At 48.8% G+C, this 18,648-nt stretch overlaps 1 protein-coding gene across 4 annotated transcripts in view; it reads right to left on the bottom strand.

Moving 5' to 3' along the window:
* YLPM1 (YLP motif containing 1) overlaps positions 1-18,648 on the bottom strand; it is a 923,718-nt gene that overhangs the window by 877,661 nt on the left and 27,409 nt on the right. For all 4 annotated transcript variants that reach the window (XR_015299909.1, XM_086937497.1, XM_086937498.1 and 1 more), the window contains exon 2: positions 5,640-5,819. Coding sequence is in view for 3 of the 4 variants with exons in the window: in XM_086937497.1 (XP_086793623.1) it covers positions 5,640-5,819 (180 nt within the window). In the remaining variant the exon portion in view is untranslated. The remainder of the gene's footprint in view (positions 1-5,639; positions 5,820-18,648) is intronic.

Raw genomic sequence — 18,648 nt, 5'->3', positions numbered from 1 at the left:
GTGGCTGGCGTAGGCAAAGTGGCGGCAGGACGCTTTTCTCACTTTTTGTTGGCATGGTCTCTACCCCGATAGGTAGTTTTACCTCGGGACTGTGTGTAATTGCTCCGTCTTTGGCCATAAGGTTGTTGCTTGTAAGGCTGGTACCTTTGGTTGCTTTGGTTATTAGAATATGGGCGTTGCTGGTAATATCCCCCTCTACTGGAGAAGTTACCCCTTCCTTTTGCACCACGAAAGGAAGATTTACGGTACTGCAGAGTACCTAATGAACGTGCGGTTTCCGTATCCTTCTTAATGGATTGTAAGGCTTCGTCCACATGTGTGCCAAAAAGGAACTCGCCGTCATAAGCCATATTTAAAACTTTGGCTTGTACTTCTTGTCTGAAGGACGTAGATTTTAACCATCCTTTTTTTCTGAGCACTGCAGCTCCTGCCGATTGTCTGAATCCTGTGGCCGCCACGTCCACTGCTGCGTCGATAATTTCAGACGAAGCACATTCGCCTTCTTGTAAAATTTTGGTGGCCTCAGAGCGGTCTGGCTCAGGCAGTTTCTGGATGTATGGCGATATGTCAGACCACATTTGTCTGTCATATCTACCGAGAATTGCTAACGAATTAGCAGCTCTAACGGTGGTGGCCGCAATAGTAGATACCTTTTTACCAATGGTATCGAGGCGTCTTCCGTCCCTGTCTGTAGGAATGGAGATCTGAGTTGAGGGGTTCTTAGCCCTCTTTTGAGCTGCCTGCGCGATGACAGAGTCCGTTTTTGCCTGGCCGATGAGGCAAGCAGGTGAAGAGGCGGGCGCCCTATATTTTTTGTCTACTCGCGGCAATACCGCAGGAGAAGAGTTTGGCGTGGCCATGATCTTAAGCCCCTCCTTCCAGATAAAGTCTATAATGGGAATAGACCAACTTTGCTTCTGAGATAAAGTCTTAAAATCGTACAGAAAGCATTCATCTTGCTTTGCTTCCATTGAAATAAGAAATCTTTTAGTAGCCTTGTCCATAATCCTATGGAAGTTCGCTATATCCACCGGTGGTGACTCTGCCTTTGGTTGTTCATCTGGGGATGGCGTATCTGCCTGATAGTCTTCATACTCCGACGAGTCCGATTTATTCAATTCCCCTTCCTCGTGGGTGTCCTCATCGGAATTGTCATCCTCCTGTTGGTGGTGGGATAATGGTGTGGTAGGCCGGGTATTCTGTATCTCTTCTGACCTACCAGCCCTTGCACTTTGACTCACTTGAGGCTGTGGGGAGGTGATATGAGATTCGCCCGACTCCGAAGGTGGGAAGCGGCGATAATAATCGCTTAGCATATATTGCAGATTCTCACAAAGTTCCATCGGCATCTGCATCCCTGGCGCTGGTGTGTTCACCAATGTAGGAGCCTGAATCTGCTGTTCCTCTTCCTCTTGATCTTTAACCTGTATCAGTAAGTCAGAAGGACTTTCAGCCGCTTGGAACATGTCATCACCAGATTCCTCCTCAGAATCTAATAGCCTGTCTGGCATTTGGAGTGGCGACAATGGCGTGGATTGAGATGACCTCTTTTGCAACAAAGCAGCAGTTGTGGCTGGAGATGGTAGAGGTATGGCAGTGCTTCTTGCTGACCATACTTGCAGGTCTGTACAAGACGACAATTTTGGTGGATTGTCTTGCAATAGTGGTAAATCCGAGCCTTGTGTCGTCGCCTTGGACGTTGAAGACAATGGCTCTTTCGACTTCAGAGGCGGTGTTATTTTCGTCGACGTGGCGGATTTCGTCGTCGACGAGGGAACCGTCGACGAGAGAACCGTCGACGGAGCAGTCTTCATAGTCGACGGGGCCGTCGACGAGACAATCTTTACCTTCGTCGACGACGCTCTCGTCGGCGCGTCAGTCGACGGGGTCTTTTTCGTCGTTGATGGGTCCGTCGACTGTATCTTCGTCGACGATGGCGTCGACGACGGCAAGGTCTTCTTAGTCGACGGAACAGCCGTCGACGACGACGAGGGTTTCTTCGTCGACTGTTTCATTTTCGTCTATGTCTGATCGTCGACGAGAGGTGTGACAATCTTCGTCGACGAGATGGGACGAATCTGAACAAAAGTTGGAGAGGAGGCTGAGGACATCACCATAGTCGATTTTGGTGAGGAGAAAGTCAAAGTAGAAGTCATGGCAGAGGCAGCCTGACTGGAATTCGGCAGCGCTGTTGGTGCCTTAGTCACAGGTCTCACAGGAGACACCAAAGACTCTGTTCTTTTTAAGCCTGGAAGCTTCACAGACTTCTCTGAGGATTTTTGACCTTTAGAAGTAGCAGGCTCACCAGCCTCTGAAGCGATCTGGTGCTTCGCCACCTTAGCCTTAGGAGTAGGCACAGCGCTCCCAGCTCTCCTCTTCTTTGACCCTTTAGAAGACTCTGAGGCAAAACTTCCTACCTCAGAAAGTGGCGCATCTTTATCCTTTATCCGCTGAAGCCACAGCAGCAGGCGACCCTCTCTATCCCTGAGGGTCTTAGGAGGAAATTTGCGACAAATCTTACACTCCTTGGCCTGATGGTCAGGGTACAGACAGTAGATGCAGCGAGTGTGAGGATCTTCCTTAAACAACCTCGCTTTTCCACATGAGTCACAGTTCCTGAATAGGGACTTCGAAGTAGACATTGTAGAAGAAAGAAAAACTGACAAGTGAAGAAAGAATGAGCAGAGCTCAGAGGGACTCCCTATCACACGACGTGCGGTAAAAAATCTGAGAGCCTGAGTCTCTGGGGAGAGCATTCTGGTGGGAGCTGTGGCCTGATTGGCTGCAGTTTGGTCCATACATAATGACCTGGATAGGTTCTAATGTGGAAGTTTTATTTACTGTAGCTGGGGCTACTTTACTTCCTGGTTGGGTATATTGTTATTTATTATGTACAAAGGGTATATTTTACTACTTTTTTATGTACCGTGTGCTCCCACTCCGACGACGGGGAATGATTCAGGCATGTGAATCTATGAAAGACACCCCTAATACTGGAGAATCCTTGGTTGCATTACCCTTTTTAAACCTTCCATATATGCTTTGATTACTGGAACTCTGAATCGTGACAGATGTTGCCTACTTAGTAAACAGCTACAGCTGCACGTTGTATAGATGATATTTTGGTCATCTGGGAAGAAGACCAGATGTCGCGACACTTTCTCCAATTGGTTGAATTGTGGTGATACCAATCTCAAGTTTATCGGTGAGGCAAGTACCACTGCAGTATCATACTTGGCTCTCCGGTTATAGCCCAAAAATGGGAAGATCTATACAGAATTATATCACAAGCCTATGGAGAGGAGCTCGCTGCTTAGCTATCAGTTTTCATCCATGTGTTTTATTGACCTATCTTCGCAAGAAACTACCCCATTCACCGGGTACATGGAGCAGCAAAGAGCACGTAACAGAGAAGCGCTCCTTGAGTGTTGACAAACCGGAAAATAAGATAATGGTCTATGTCACTACATTTAGTAATCTGACTGACAATATCAAAAAGGCCACCAATAAATCCTGGAATATTTTGAATACAGGAGTAGTAATCTTCGAGATTTACTAGTACATACGAGACCCAGACTTGTGCAGCATGTGGGAACACAGAGCACTTTGTGGGGTGCCTCCCCGGTGACAGGACACTTGCCATGTGGTACCTGTTCTGTTCGCCCATTTACTAAACATGTGACTCAATTTGACATGGGCTTGAAAACACTTTGGATACTCAATTCACATACCAATTGTAACACGAGCAGGGTAATTTATATGATTACTTGCCTGTGTTCACTAGTATACATCGGGATGACTACCCGTAGAGTAAAACATAGAATGGTGGAACACCGAAGTGCCTTTAGATGGAGACTTATGACTAGACACTATATCGAAAAGGGTCATACTGAAGACGAATGTATGGGTTATCGTTGATAAGCCCAGATATGAAATTAATATGGGGCCGCCGGACCGTACTTTTCCGGTGTGAACAGAGATGGGTGTTCCGGACTAAATGAGGACATCCCATTGTGTTCACTATAATACACTATTGTAATGAAGTGGCTCTGTATACACTGCACCAAAGTAAGATACAGTGTGCAGAGTCCACAGTCCCCAGAGGTTTGGCAGAGGCTAAATTTAGATCGAATATGCTACTTACCAGTATGCATCTGTTCTTGGCATGTAGGGCTGCTGAAATTCATATCTGTGCATATATCGCCGCCTAGTGTTGGGTCCGGATGATCGCACATTGTTGTCCTGAAGAGTCTTCGAAGTATCACGAGATAGGTGGCTCCTCTCCTGGACTACAGTGCGCATGGGCATCGACTCCATTCCCAGATTGTTTTTAGCCATTGTGGCAAAGATGGAGTGTAACACCGTGAGTGAGGACCATGCTAAGATTAATTAGGAGTGCTGCAGCCGCTACAGGCGCCGGGGAGGAGGGCGGGCGATATGAATGTCAGCAGCCCTACATGCCAAGAACAGATGCATACTGGTAAGTAGCATATTCGGTTCGAGGCATGTGGGCTGCTGAATTCATATCCGTGCATAGAATACATAGCAGTCCCTCCATTAACGGCGGCCGCCTGTGCCAGCTGCAGCAGTTTGAAAAAGTGTTTTTAGAACAGCCTGCCCTACAGCTGCCTGCTGTTTGGAGTGCACATCTACACAGTAGTGTTTCGTAAATGTATGTGTGGTAGACCACGTGGCTGCTCTACATATGTCTTCTAAAGGAATATTTCCCAAGTCCTCAATTGTTCCCGCTTTCACAGTCATCACTAGGGTTCTGACCGTCTGCCTCTCAATGTTCCAACTGTCGACATCTAGTGCACCATCTTGCCGCACCACAATTCGATCCTCTGCGTGTGTCCTCTCGATTACCCCTTGTACGCCACCTACAGGATCGACCAACGTATCACCCGCCATCAAACCTCGAAGGAGTTATAGATCTTAGCCCAGACTACATTTCCCAGGGTCTCCTCCATCCATCTATCTAATGTTCACTACCATCAATTCCCACTGGAAACTAGACAATTATTATTTCAAACTGATGGGAATCTGCAATACCCCCAGCCATCAAAAATGGACACTACATAAGGGGATTAAATGTACCCTCCTGCGGCATCGCATCACATTGTGGCATACACCAGGGGTAGGTGTTGTACGTGAGACACAAGGTGACGGCCATCCACTGCATCTCACAAACAAAACCACCCTTTAGCAAGGACTAACAAGACTGGCAGTAGGGCTGATATTTGCGACAGCTTCAGGAAGATAAATTGAAGTCTTTGCATCTTGGAAATAAAGAGCAGAATCTCAGGAATCTTTTAGGATAGTCAATTTCCAAACCATGTGTGGGTAAACAGCAAAGAGACAAAGGAATGTTTAAAAAGAACAGGGATATGATGGACAGCAGGACAATAAAAAAAAACACAAAATACTGGTGGCATTGCAATATTCGCACAAACCAATAACATAACTCCCTCAAAAGCAATTTCATTAACAGCAGCAATTTGTGTTCTCAATGGCAGAATTCTAAAGGTATAGAAGCTCATAATGCACATCCTGCTCAACAGCTCCATCAATAAAAAGCACACATATTTTGTTAGTCAAAGTTCAGGAAAGATACTAAGGGTATTGTTGAAGGACCTCACCTGCATGTGCGGAGGCTGCTGAATAATTTGCTGGTATTGCTGCAGTAGCTGTTGCAGCTGACCATGTTTAAGCATTATTCCTTGGTACTGGTAGCCAATGCGATGCTCTTGGTGCTGCTGCCAATGGGCTGCGGCTGCTTGCAACTGTTGCAGCCTGTGCTGCTCCATGGGGTCATCAAGCTAGGAAATAATAAGTTATTAGTTCAGCTAAAGGTAAAGAAAGAAAAAAACATCTATTCTTCAATCAAGTTTTCAATTACTAAGTATGAACAAACTTTTATTGGATGGGTGAGGGAAGGTTCGAAAAACTAAACTAAGTACTGAAAGTTGAAGCGCTAGAGAATTCCAGACTTCATTCTCATTCAGTGCAGTCCTATTCTGTATGCTACAGTGATGGGAATTGTGTCATCTTATCTGAAAAATGTTAACAGGGGACACCATGGTCATTACAATACAAAAAAGTTGAATCTTACCTTCACAGCTCTTAACTTTGCTTACCATAAAGCTAGAATGGCTATGGACTTTTATGTTGGGTCTCCGCAATAAGTAGTCACCTTTAAAGTTTAAGTACAATTTTTGGATCAAAATGTATGATTGTTCTGTTGAGCCTCTAAAACAAACCAAAAAAGTGTTTTCCTGTTCCAGAAGGCCATCATTCCAGGTGGCCCTTTAATATCACAGTGCATACGTTGATTACTACTCTGGGCCCCATGTTTCGATCTCAGTTCAGAGGAGCTATTTCATTGTCACTCTGTACTACGAGGGTGTAGTTGCGCTACAAAAAAAAAAAAACATGGCCATTACGAGTAGCCTAGGCTACTTGCCTTCAATACAAAATGCTCCTATCTCATACCACTAGGACTTCAAACTACATTCTACAGAACAGACATGTGGCTGCCACTGAAGCTGCAATGTTCACCAAAAGAATAATCTATTACCACTAACGGTGGTTGCGAATTACAACCTAGCAAAAACCACTTTGCTATGTGAACCCTATCAACACACACCTATGTTAACGCAATACCATACACAATTTCTTCAGCAGTTTGCAGAGATTATCTGAAGAATGGGTCGGACCTACGATGAACAGCATTAAAAAAAACTGCTGGTGAGACGCAGGTCAGACCAGAGGGGCGGGGAAGGGTAGAATGGAACTAATGAGCTGGGTACATCAATTAAAGCAATGGGCCTACCTACCCTAAAGCCCACCAAGTATTAATACTGTCCAAAGTCTGACAACAGACCGATAAAAGCTATCCATAGGAGAAACCTAAAAATGTCATAAGAGCGAGGTCACAAATCAAGCTCAAAGTGGAACTCTGACAAGCCAATGGGAACTTGCTACCATTTCCTACGATCGAAGTGGCCTTGCAGTCAAGCAAAATCGCAGCCCTTCTACTCAAACCATTGTTTTTTCCCCACCCATTATTTCAAAGGATTATCGAACACCGATTAGGACCCCGTGTCTCAGCTTTGTAGGTAAGTGCCAAAGAAAACCAGATTGCCACCCAAAAAAAAAAAATTGGCCCACATCCTACATCTGCCAAAGTGACACTATAGACCTTCAAACTTACTTACTTAGGCCCATGGGAGAAAAGTTCATGCGTGAAGAGGTTCTTCAAATGCACTAATTACAACAGACGTGGTAAAAATGTCTCCCACTTGCACTTGTTTCTCCATTGTCTGGACTTCAGGTACATGCAACAACCATAAGGAGCTTTGCTTTTTAGGTTTTGACTAGCAAATGCATGCGTACGAAGTACGCATGCGCTAGGAAAAATCTTATGATCTGTGTGTGGAGTCGGGTAACAGCCCCCTCCTCCCATTGGCTAGCTCCATAAATGGAGGCTAGCCATTGGGAGAGGGCTCTGTCCGTCAATCTCGGACCAGATTCGGGGGCGTTCCCGAGAATTTTTGGCTTTTGGCTACGTCAGCCGAAAGCCTGAGTTCTCGGGAACGCCCCCGAGTCTGTTCCGGCATTGACGTCACCCGCCCTCAATACAGTTGCCCGATAGCGCTGTTTACCGTCTTCCTAGGTTCCCCTGTAATGGGGGCGGTGGAGTAGATGGCTTCCGTGTCCCTGACTGGTGAGTAAGCTTCTTTCTGCAGTCGCCGCCCGGCCCGCGACCAGAAAGCCAGGCAGGCGGGGGGCGGAACTGCGGGACACCCCCGTGACGTCATTCCCGGGCCGCGCTGTGATTGGCTGCCGGCCCGGGACCTGACGGGGAAGACGAGCTGCCCGCGTCTCCTCCTTCGTTCGGCAAATAAGCCTTTTCTTGGAAGAGCAGTCTGAGTCTGCGCACGCAAGAGGAGAAAATGAGAGAGAGGTTTTGGATGGAAAGTAGGGTTTTAAACTGCTCCTTTGGGGTTTTTCTGTGCTCCCCCTCGGCTTCTCACTTCGCCACATAGGTGCACGTGGTGAGAAGGAATACCCGGACGGCCGTAATTAGACCCGTGGGCAAAGTACAGTGCTGCTTTTAAGTCCTTGTGCTGCAACTCAGCAGAGCTACAAAGCTTTGTCTTAACATTGTCAGTGATTTGTAGCGCGCCAGCACAATAAAGAAAGTGAAAAGCGATCGATAAAAAAATCAGAAAGGAGGCGAGGATGAGGGTCAGCCCCTCCCTGGGTGACATGACAGTGGTTACCGTTGCCTCAGACCCCCTCCAACGACCCCCCCTACCCCACACCAACAAACACACCCCCCTCAGCTCCAGTGCATAGTAAGAACCCGCCCTACAGGAGGTTCCCTCTCCAGGAAAACAAAGGTATTGTGTTCCACGGACAATACCTGGCCGTCCCCTCCTGGAAACCAGAGTCCCGGAAGGTGCCTCTTACTAGGTTAGCGCCAACACCTCACACTTAGCCGCTTCCCCAACAAGAGGCTCTTTGTCGGTGAACATGCTGCTGGCTAATGCACCTGCTGCGGTGATCTGTGTGTAACATGCACTTCACGTATTCTAACCACAGAGGGGCTTGTGCTAGGCTGGACGGGTGCACGGGAGGCGTCCTGACTCAGTCAAGCGCCTCGAAGGCTTTCGGGAGAGGCTGGACAGGTGCAGGGGAGTGGTCGGGCTCAAGTTAGCGGCTTGAACGCGAGGGGAGGTTGTGCAGATGCAAAGAAGCGGGGTCCAAGGCTCGTGAGATGCAGTACAGGTGCACAGGAGCGTTTGTAGCTCAGGGTAGCGCCTCAAAGTCTGTGGGCAGTATGAACAGATGCTTGGGTGTTCCACGTGGATGAGGCGGCCATGGCCTGCCAGATATGCATTATTCAGTGGCATGGGGGACGCCGTACTGGTGCATGAGGGTGGAGACAGACAGACCCGGCTCCTGATTAGGTGGCGGCTCTTACTCACGGCGATGGTAGCTCACCTGGGTGCCGCCTCCCCTCATATAGCGCTGGAGGTGCCAGAGGAGACAGACCCGCTCAGAGTTCCACAGACACCCGGAGATGTCTTACCATGTGTCCATGCGGCAGAAGCCACACTCCAGCGCCTCGAGTCTGTATGGTGCTCCCGGGGAGCTACGCATCTCCACCTCCCGCCTGAGTTCCCTCCGGGCCAACATGGACGCCTCCCTGCCCGGGCTCCGGGTGGGCATGGACTCGCTGCTGTCTGCCAACACCCACCAGGAGGCCATGCAGGGGCTGAACGAGCGGCTGGCCGGCTACGTGGAGAGGGTGAGGGGCCTGGAGGCGGCGAACCGCCGCCTGGAGGAGGAGATCCAGGACATCTCGGCCAACCGGAGCACCCCCGCCCAGCGGGACTGGGAGCCCTACGAGAGCCCGCTGGGGGAGCTGCGCAAGCAGGTGAGGTCTCTGCAGTCATAGCGCCTCGGTACCGCAAACACATCATAGCGCCTTGGTACCACAAGCAGGTCAGATCTGTGGGCTGTCATAGCTCCTCGGTACCGCAAGCAGGTCAGATCTGTATGCTGTCATAGCGCCTCGATTCTGCAAGCAGGTCAGATCCGTGGGCTGTCATAGCGCCTCGATACTGTAAGCAGGTCAGATCCGTGGGCTGTCTTAGCGCCGTGGTACCAGGCTGGGAGAGGTGGTGACAGCTGCACAGAAATGAGTATATACCGCGGGAGTTACAGACACTTAAGATCCCACCCTGCCAGGCCAAGATCAAACGTAGCGTGTGAGCTGCTCATACACTAGGCCCGAGGTCACACTGTGGCTCATCTTCACTGATGAATACTGTAAGCTGCAGAGAGCTCATACCAGAGACCCGGATGTACAGATTCCAAGAAACAGAGGTACAAACACCAAGATCACACAGTGTTAGAGCAAAACTGACGAATACCGTCAGCTACATAGAAAGCACAAGGACACTGACTTACAAACGCCTAGCCCTAGATCACCCACTGCCAGACGAAGACCACGCACAGATATCAAGATCACACATACTGTCCACAGGATAGGATCACAGAGTCAGCTGCACAGAACTGAAGCTCAGGCACGGTGTCACACGCATAGAAACCACGAACAGACGCCAAGATCACACAGCGGCAGAGCACCCTGGTAAAGATTAGACACGGTGGCGGATTCACAGACACCAGACCAAGGTCCCACATGGTGTCAGAGTCTCATATAGTATCTGCTGCACCACTGAGCACAACTAGGCTCACCCTGGGGCATTGCCGGAGGAGGCCCCAGCAAGACAGACCTGCAGGTTCTCTTAGCGCTGTGCTTTGGAGAGGTCCCGGTTCATCCAAGATCATACGCTGTCAGACGAAGATCACACAGAGTGTCAGCGCCGCAGACACCCAGATCGCACATAGGGTCATCCACAGTCAATTGTGCTGCAACAGCCTCCAGAGTGGGGGAGGGGCGAGGGAGAAGGGGGTGCTGCCGTTAGTGTCAGCGAGTGTGAACAATCTGTTACACAAAGAGCAAGTGAAGCTTATCAGTGTCACGTGGTGCATTTTAGAGCAGTCTGTCCTGAATATACAAGCGCGGGAGATTCACGGCCATGTACAAGGCGAGCAAACGAGAACGCGTGGACATCGGGGCGCAGCATATCTTTAACATTTGCTCCCCACACAACTAAAGCGCCTTAGTTTGTTGTGATCTTATGACATGCTTTGTTTCCATCAAACTCAGAGTTACAAAAATGCCTCATTTGTGCTTTCGTTGCTGCTGCTATGTTTTGAGATATGTATAGATTTCATTTTAAATTTACATATATTGTTGCATGATAGAAAACATTTACCACCCACCGCCTTTCCCTTCTCACTCCCTGTACCCCACCAAGATTATCACTTGGTTCTACGTACAAAAGTACATGCAATACGATACAATCAACTTTTATTGCTCATTCGAGTCCTGCGAGGTTATTTTGGGGTGTGGCAGCACCCTTGCACCCCTATTTCCAGGACTCATGGGTACAGTGCAATAAACACATGCATCTTCACAACACCTGCATAGATAGCAACATCAAACAAGTGTCAATATCACACACGTAACAGGCACTTACGAGTGGCCCCGTTAATGTCCAATCCCGGTGCGAACTCCTGTCTGCACCGAGATCGGCATTACGAGTTGTGAGATAAGGAGCACGCCCTGCAGTTTTCATCTTATAGACTCCAGCATTTATAGGGGGAAAAGGACTCTTATTTTGGGAATCGCGACTTCTTCCCAGTTATGTTCCCTTTAGTAGTCCTTACGACATGACGTGCAGCTTGTAATGTTTTTCCATATATTTCTATTTTTTTCTTTAGGAAGTGTGTGTTAGTTTGCCTTCTAGGCAGAGCAAGGTGTCTTGAAGCCCGCCCAGTGCTCCCCATTGGTTGCCTTTGCTGTCAGTCTCATTTGGCTGCTTCTAATTGAATGTTTTTTGTGAGTCTTGTGTGCGTTTCTTACCCCCTCGCTTTCTCTGCCCATGTGGTCCTCTCCCAGCAGCACTTGTGCTGTTCTCTCTCACCTGTGTGCTTCTGCCATCACCTGCAATCCACAATGCTCCCTTTCACTTTAAATGAGGCCCTTGGTGTCCTGGTCAGTGACGTGGACTAGGACCCCAACCTTCCCTACCCCGCCCACGTCTGTTTCTGTGAACTCTTCTGTGAATCCAGGTCTCCTGTCACGTGCACCTGCAGAGCCCGCGCCCTGCCCGCCCCACCCTTGTGCACACTGCCCGCCCCGCCCCACCCTTGTGCACACTGCCCGCCCCGCCCCACCCTTGTGCACACTGCCCGCCCCCAGCCGGGTGCACACAGCCCCCAGCCGGGTGCACACAGCCCCCAGCCGGGTGCACACAGCCCCCAGCCGGGTGCACACAGCCCCCAGCCGGGTGCACACAGCCCCCAGCCGGGTGCACACAGCTCCCACGCCTTGCCATTGAGCTGATAGGCTGAGGTTTCGCGTGATCCCTGCCCGGGGCGGTTTGTTGCCTTTGCAGGGGGTTCACACAGGCAGCCTTGCATGTGACGTCTCCCTGGCTGCAGCCCAGCGGCGCATGCACCTGCTGCTGTCTGGTTCCAGGCTCGTGCTTAGTGTGGCAGCCGTTTGATGATGTTTGCTTGGTGCGGTTTTTAGGTTTTGCCTAGCCAATGCGTACGAAGTACGCATGTGCTAGGAAAAACCTAATGAGTATAGTATATGTGGCTTGGAATACGCCCCAGTCTTTCATTGGCTAGCTCCATAAATGGAGGCTAGCCATTAGAAGACGGGCCTGTCCGTCAATGCTGGACCAGATTCGGGGGCGTTCCCGAGAATTTTTGGCTTTTGGCGACATCACGCTACGTCAGCCAAAAGCCCTCAGGAACACCCCCGAATCTGTTCCGGCATTGACGGCACCCGGAAGAAGTCCAGGTGAGTGCTTGCTTTTATTTTTTGGCCGTTCCCACCCACTCTCCCGCTCTCCGTGTCTCCGGCCCCGTTCCAGCCCCCCCTCCCGCTGCCTCTCCCGCTCTCCATGTCTCCGGCCCCGTTCCCGCCCCCCTCCCGCTCTCCGTGTCTCCGGCCCCGTTCCCGCCCCCCTCCCGCTCTCCATGTCTCCGGTCCAGTTCCCGCCCCCCCCCGCTCTCCGTGTCTCCGGCCCCGTTCCCGCCCCCCTCCCGCTCTCCGTGTCTCCGGCCCCGTTCCCGCCCCCCTCCCGCTCTCCATGTCTCCGGTCCAGTTCCCGCCCCCCTCCCGCTCTCCGTGTCTCCGGCCCCGTTCCCGCCCCCCTCCCGACAAGAGACATCTGAAGAATTCTGGTTCACACTCCGATTACGAATGCATCGTGTTACCTGGCGTCCAACCTATAGGTCTGAATCCCGGTATCTAGGCGCATGAACTCCCTGGCCTGTGACTGTAAGCATCTTTTTTACCGATCTGTAATAAGGAAGCATAATACACAGGATTCCTGGACACACCGGTATGAATGCCATGTACGACGTGCGTGGGCGGCTTGTTGGCAAAGCTTGAAGGAAATGGTCCAGAGGCTGGGAAGAGCGCGCCCGTCCCTTCCTCCCCGAGCTTCCCTCGGAGCTGACACCTAGACGTTTACTCCAGTCAGTCTGCTTTCACTTTCGAGGGGGAGGGGATATGAATAGATGTACTGCTAGAGTCACATAGGAATGTTAGAATAGAAAGGAATGTTAGAATAGAAAGGTCTACTGCATATACTAGTGAATACAGTCCTCTATATACAGAACAAGCATTGGAAATGCAATAGGTCTCGCATTAGAAAAGTAGGAGCTATTGGTCTTGTAAATGTTTTTTTTTGTATTTGTGTTTATTTGTGAAATAGCTAAATTGATAGCTTTGTCATTCACAACGCCAATAGTTTTAACTTTTGTGAATGTGACACATATAGCATTTGGAATGCAACATGATTTGTATTTATGTGACTTTGATGGCAGCTTTTGCTGTTATGCCACATCTCTAGAGAGCAGGAGAGCGCAGCAGGGGAGGAAGCACAGCCCTGCAAGCTGAGCGTCCTCCCATCGCACACCCATCTGTGGCTTGAGGGGTGTGAGGGTGAGGGGTGTGAGGGTGAGGGGTGTGAGGGTGAGGGGTGTGAGGGTGAGGGGTGTGAGGGTGAGGGGAGCTAGGGTGTGTGAGGCTGAGGAGGTTTTAGGGTGAGGGGGTGTGAGTGTGTGTGAGGGTGAGGGTGAGTGAGGGTGTGTGAGGGTGAGGATGTGTGAGTGTGATTGAGGGAGTTTGTGCGTGTGTGAGTGTGTGAGGGTGAGATTGAGGGTGTGAGGGTGACTGAAGGTGTGTTAGGGTGAGGCTTTGAGGTTAAGGGTGTCTGAGGGTGAGGGCTGTTGATGGTGAGAGATTGCGAGGTTGAGGGGGTGAGTGTGTGTGTGTGAGGGTGAGGGTGTGGGGTGTAGTGAGTGTGAGAGCGTTGTGACGGGTGTGAGAGGGGAGCGAGGGTGGGTGAGGGGGTGTGAGGGCGATTGTGAGTGTGTGTGAGGGTGAGTGAGGGTGTTTGAGGCTGAGGGCGTGTGATGTGTGTGTGAGTGAGGGGGTATGAGGTTGTGATGGTGTGTGAGGGTGATGTTGTGTGAGGGTGATTGAGGGTGTGTGAGATTTTTGGGGTGTGCAGGTGAGGATTGGAATTCTTGCATCTGTGAATTATCATGCACTATTACTAACTTAAGGGCTCATGGGCACAGCATCAAATCGCCAGTCAATCGCAGGTCTGCCCATGGATTCATATATTCACTCAAAGATGTACTGACAGATAGTTTTGGCTTTTGCACAGGATAAAAGAAGCTGCCTTTGTCTTGTTCGCCTTTTTCCTGTTTTCTCTTTGAATTTTCTTGACCGAGAAAGACAAATGACACCACAGCGAAGGATCTTCTAATTCGAATTGTAACTAAGTTGTGTAAGCGTTAATGGATAGAGATGGTAGGCCATGGCGTAAACAGTGGCAAGCTCATGAATTTACAAACCACCCAAAGGGATTCCGGACAATGGCCAGTGCTAGGCTCAGAGCGAGTCTGCTGCTCCTGCTGAAGTCCTCTTTTTCCTTTTTTCCATGAGAAAAGAATTGTAGGACAGTGACTGGGGAAGTGTGTGCTTGTGTGTTAACATGAAGGGCAGTGTGGGGCTGCATGTTTGTGAGTGAGAGGCCAGGTAAGAGAAGTGGTGAGATTACAGAAAGGTCAAAGTGGCGACTTGTGTTACTTGGCCTTATGAGTGGGCCAAAGCTGAGCATGTGGATGGTGGTAATATGCATCATTTTGCATGTGTACCTGGCAAAATCTAATGTGTCTGTGCCTAGGAAGTATTAGTAATGTCGCAATTAGCTAGTGGTAATGATTCATATTTACTTAACTAAGAATCCTAATTTCTCCAATAAGGTGATCTGTGAATGCTATTGTATTTTGATTTATATTCATAGTCCAAAGTGCTTAAAAATAACTTTTTCAAGCAACTTTCAAAAAAACTGTGGGGAGAACTACATCTTCCAGGTTCAATTATATTCAGATTCTGTCTAAATTTGATTGGTCTTAGTGGAATAATGCAAATGTTATTTGGGGAGTACACCCAAGCCCCCTATAAAACCGATGGCAATTTAACAACTGTACAGGTCCAAAGTACATTTAATCTCCACACACAAAACTAAAAACCCTAGTTATTTCTGGTAATGCCACCATAAAGTTGTAGTTTTTTTTTTTAAGTAGTTGGGCGGGAGGATCCCAAAAAAGGAGGCTGGGTAAATGGCTACCCCACCACATTCTGCATTGGGGGATTGAGGGGGTCCTTGTGTTAGCGTTGGGTGTATACTTGCATGCTTGTCGACTATTGCTGCTGGAGAAGGTTGCAGTTGAAAAACATCATACTCCGTACATGTATAAGCTGAATGTACAGCGTTTTCTTTGATCGGAGAAGGGATGATTACATTAAATTCATGGTGCACTAGGTGCTAGAACGAGAAAAACATGAGCTACCTTTTATATGTATCCGTAATTTAATTTTAAAAAATTGTAATTTAATGAGAATTTTGTAAGGGCAAATTTTTTTTATTTTTTTTTTTATCTTTTTCAGTTATGGTAAAACAAAGTATTTGCTCATTGCACATAATTCTTTCCTGAGGACAGCATAGGTCCTAAAGTGCCCCGTGGCCTGACTCGACTCCGTGCCTGTTCTTATTTGCTGCAGCTGTGTCTCAGGCCGATAATGTCATTCGTGTGGAATAAGAAGTCCCAAGGCGGCCGCCATGAACAGTAGGATTTTGAAACCGGGCTGCACTTAAAGCTGCCTGGCTGCCAAACACGTTTCAGGAATTAAGCTTGTATATCCTATTCAGTCGCCACCCCGTTACAATTGGTAGCCATCTCATCCCCAGTGCAGCGAGTTAATGCTTCAATTCATATTGCCGCGTTGTGGGCGAAAGCTGTATTAGCCTGGGGTCAATGCTAGAGAAACAGACTGGTGCTGTTTTTTTTGTTGTTTGTTTTATCTCTCGAACGGAAGTTGGCGTGCTTTCCACAATGCGGGCAGGGGAGGGGGCGGAGCGGGTAAAAAAAAAAAAAACAAGACGGAGGGAAGGCAGAGAAGGGGAGGGGGGAGGAGAAATGCGACACGGCGGGCAGGGGAGGGGGCGGAGCGGGGAGAGGGTTTTTTTTTTTAGCTTTTTCAGTTATGGTAAAACAAAGTATTTGCTCATTGCACACAATTCTTTCCTGGGGACAGCATAGGTCCTAAAGTGCCCCGTGGCCTGACTCGACTCCGTGCCTGTTCTTATTTGCTGCAGCTGTGTCTCAGGCCGATAATGTCATTCGTGTGGAATAAGAAGTCCCAAGGCGGCCGCCATGAACAGTAGGAATTTGAAACCGGGCTGCACTTAAAGCTGCCTGGCTGCCAAACACGTTTCAGGAATTAAGCTTGTATATCCTATTCAGTCGCCACCCCGTTACAATTGGTAGCAATCTCATCCCCAGTGCAGCGAGTAAATGCTTCAATTCATATTGCCGTGTTGTGGGCGAAAGCTGTTTTCCCGAAAGCGGACACGGCGGGCAGGGGAGGGGGCGGAGCGGGGAGAGGTGCGACACGGCAGGCAGGGGAGGAGAGTAGGAGGAGGAGGGGGGAGGAGAGTAGGAGGAGGAGGGGGGAGGAGAGTAGGAGGAGGAGGGGGGAGGAGAGATGGGGAGGCACGGCCTAGCGGCCGTGCAATCAAGAAGTGAGGGGGCGGAGCTGGGGGAGGCTGTGACACAGAGAGTAGGCAAGGCAGGCGGCTGGGGGCATGTGCACGCGCTTTTAAGCTCAATGCGCATGCGCATTGAGCTTAAATTTCTCGTGCACTGCAAGGAATCGCCACGATTCCTTGCAAGTTGGTTAAAGAGTGGATAAGCCCCCATAGTCTCGCAAGCTCGATGCGCATGCGCATCGACAGGCGAGACCTAAAAAATGAGTTATATTTAGAGGGGTCGGAATGGGACACAGTGGGTGGATAGATGCATGATGGATGTATGCATGATGTATGGGTGGATGCATGGATCGGTTGTTGGTTGGATGGGTTGGTGGATTGCATACATTGTTGAGGGATTGGCTGTATATATGCATCTATCCATACACCTATCCATGCATGCACTCATCCATGCATCCACCAACTCATCCATGCAAGCATTACAACAAGAGCCCGCAGCTCTCCGTCTCTCCTCGCCCCCCCCTTCCCTGAGCCCTCAGCTCTCCTCGCCCCCCCCTTCCCTGAGCCCTCAGCTCTCCTCGCCCCCTTTCCCTGTGCCCTGCTATTGTAAATGACAATGCCATTTATTTATGTTACAAAAAAAAACATACATAAAAATAATGTCAAGAGCAATGCCAATAGCTCTAACTTTAACAAAGGCAAAACCATTGCATTGTAAATGCTTGTTTCTTCTGTTCACAGCTCCAAAAGGAGATTTCTTAAAGTTGCGCACAGCATTCAAGCAACGCAGATTAGGCGCAGTCTCAGTGCTACATGCCACATCTGATTCTGTTATAGTCTATTTTGCTGCATCTGATTCAACCCGGAAATAAGTTGCATCTAAATATTTACCCACATTTGACAACATGAGCCTGCAGCAATCAGTTGACGCAAAAGCCCAGTAGCTCCATTACTAGGACCAATGGCAAGTACAGTCTTAAAGCCAGCATTGGCAAAGCCAATAGGTAATACTATGCAAGAGCTTGGCTTTAGAAACGTGCTTTAGCCATGTTGTACTCCAGTGCAGCTGCTGTTCTGCAAGGTTAAAGTGAGCGGCGCGGAAGGACAGAGTGGAGCAGTGAGAGGTGATGTAAAGTGGAGGGGTTTAGTGTGAAGTGTGTACGTGTAACTGTGTGTTAGCACACTGCTATTCCAGACAACACATTCAATTAAAATCACCATTACATTTACACAGAGTTTTACAGTGCACAAAAGATAATGTGGAAATGTAATCACCTTGTTGTTGTGTGCTGATCGTATTCAAATATTTGTTGCCCCCACATTTCAGAATTAGAGAAAATTGTGTTGTGTGTACATTCCTAAATAATTCTTCTGAAGTTTCAGCATAGTTCATTTTTGTTGTGTGCTAGAAAAACATCCTACATACAGCCTCGCTTCACACTGGTACCCAGCAGTATGATCACAAATGTTCTCACTTTGAAGTCGGAGCGTATGTTTTCTGGGGACCATACTCTGGCGGGTGGCAGAAACAAAAATGATAAAAGTAATTAGCATACTGAAGTATTTTATGGAAAAGCTGACTGGAAGTGTCCACGTGGCAGTGAAAAAGAGAAGGAGCAAAACATCAAAAAAAGTATCAAAAAAAGATTTTGGTTACCTAATTTGTAAAAGAATTCTCTTTATGTCAATGGCATCAATAATAAGACTACATTTTGGTCTATACTGGCCTCGCAAAGAAAGTCTAACAATAGTGTTATCAATCAGGAAACATCTTAAATCCTCATTACCAAAATTCAATATTCCAGATTTAATTTCTCATGCTTTTTAGCATCAGCTAATGCTGCAGTCAGAGCAGTGGCAGTACTCCTCAAGTTGAGGGGGCAAGGTGGATTGGGGTTCAGACCTCTATTCACACAAACTGATA

This window comes from Lissotriton vulgaris, chromosome 9, assembly GCF_964263255.1.
Source record: "Lissotriton vulgaris chromosome 9, aLisVul1.2, whole genome shotgun sequence".
Classification (NCBI taxonomy): domain Eukaryota; kingdom Metazoa; phylum Chordata; class Amphibia; order Caudata; family Salamandridae; genus Lissotriton; species Lissotriton vulgaris.
The sequence above is the reverse complement of the archived record's forward strand: the minus strand, read 5'-3'. Positions and strand labels throughout refer to the sequence as shown.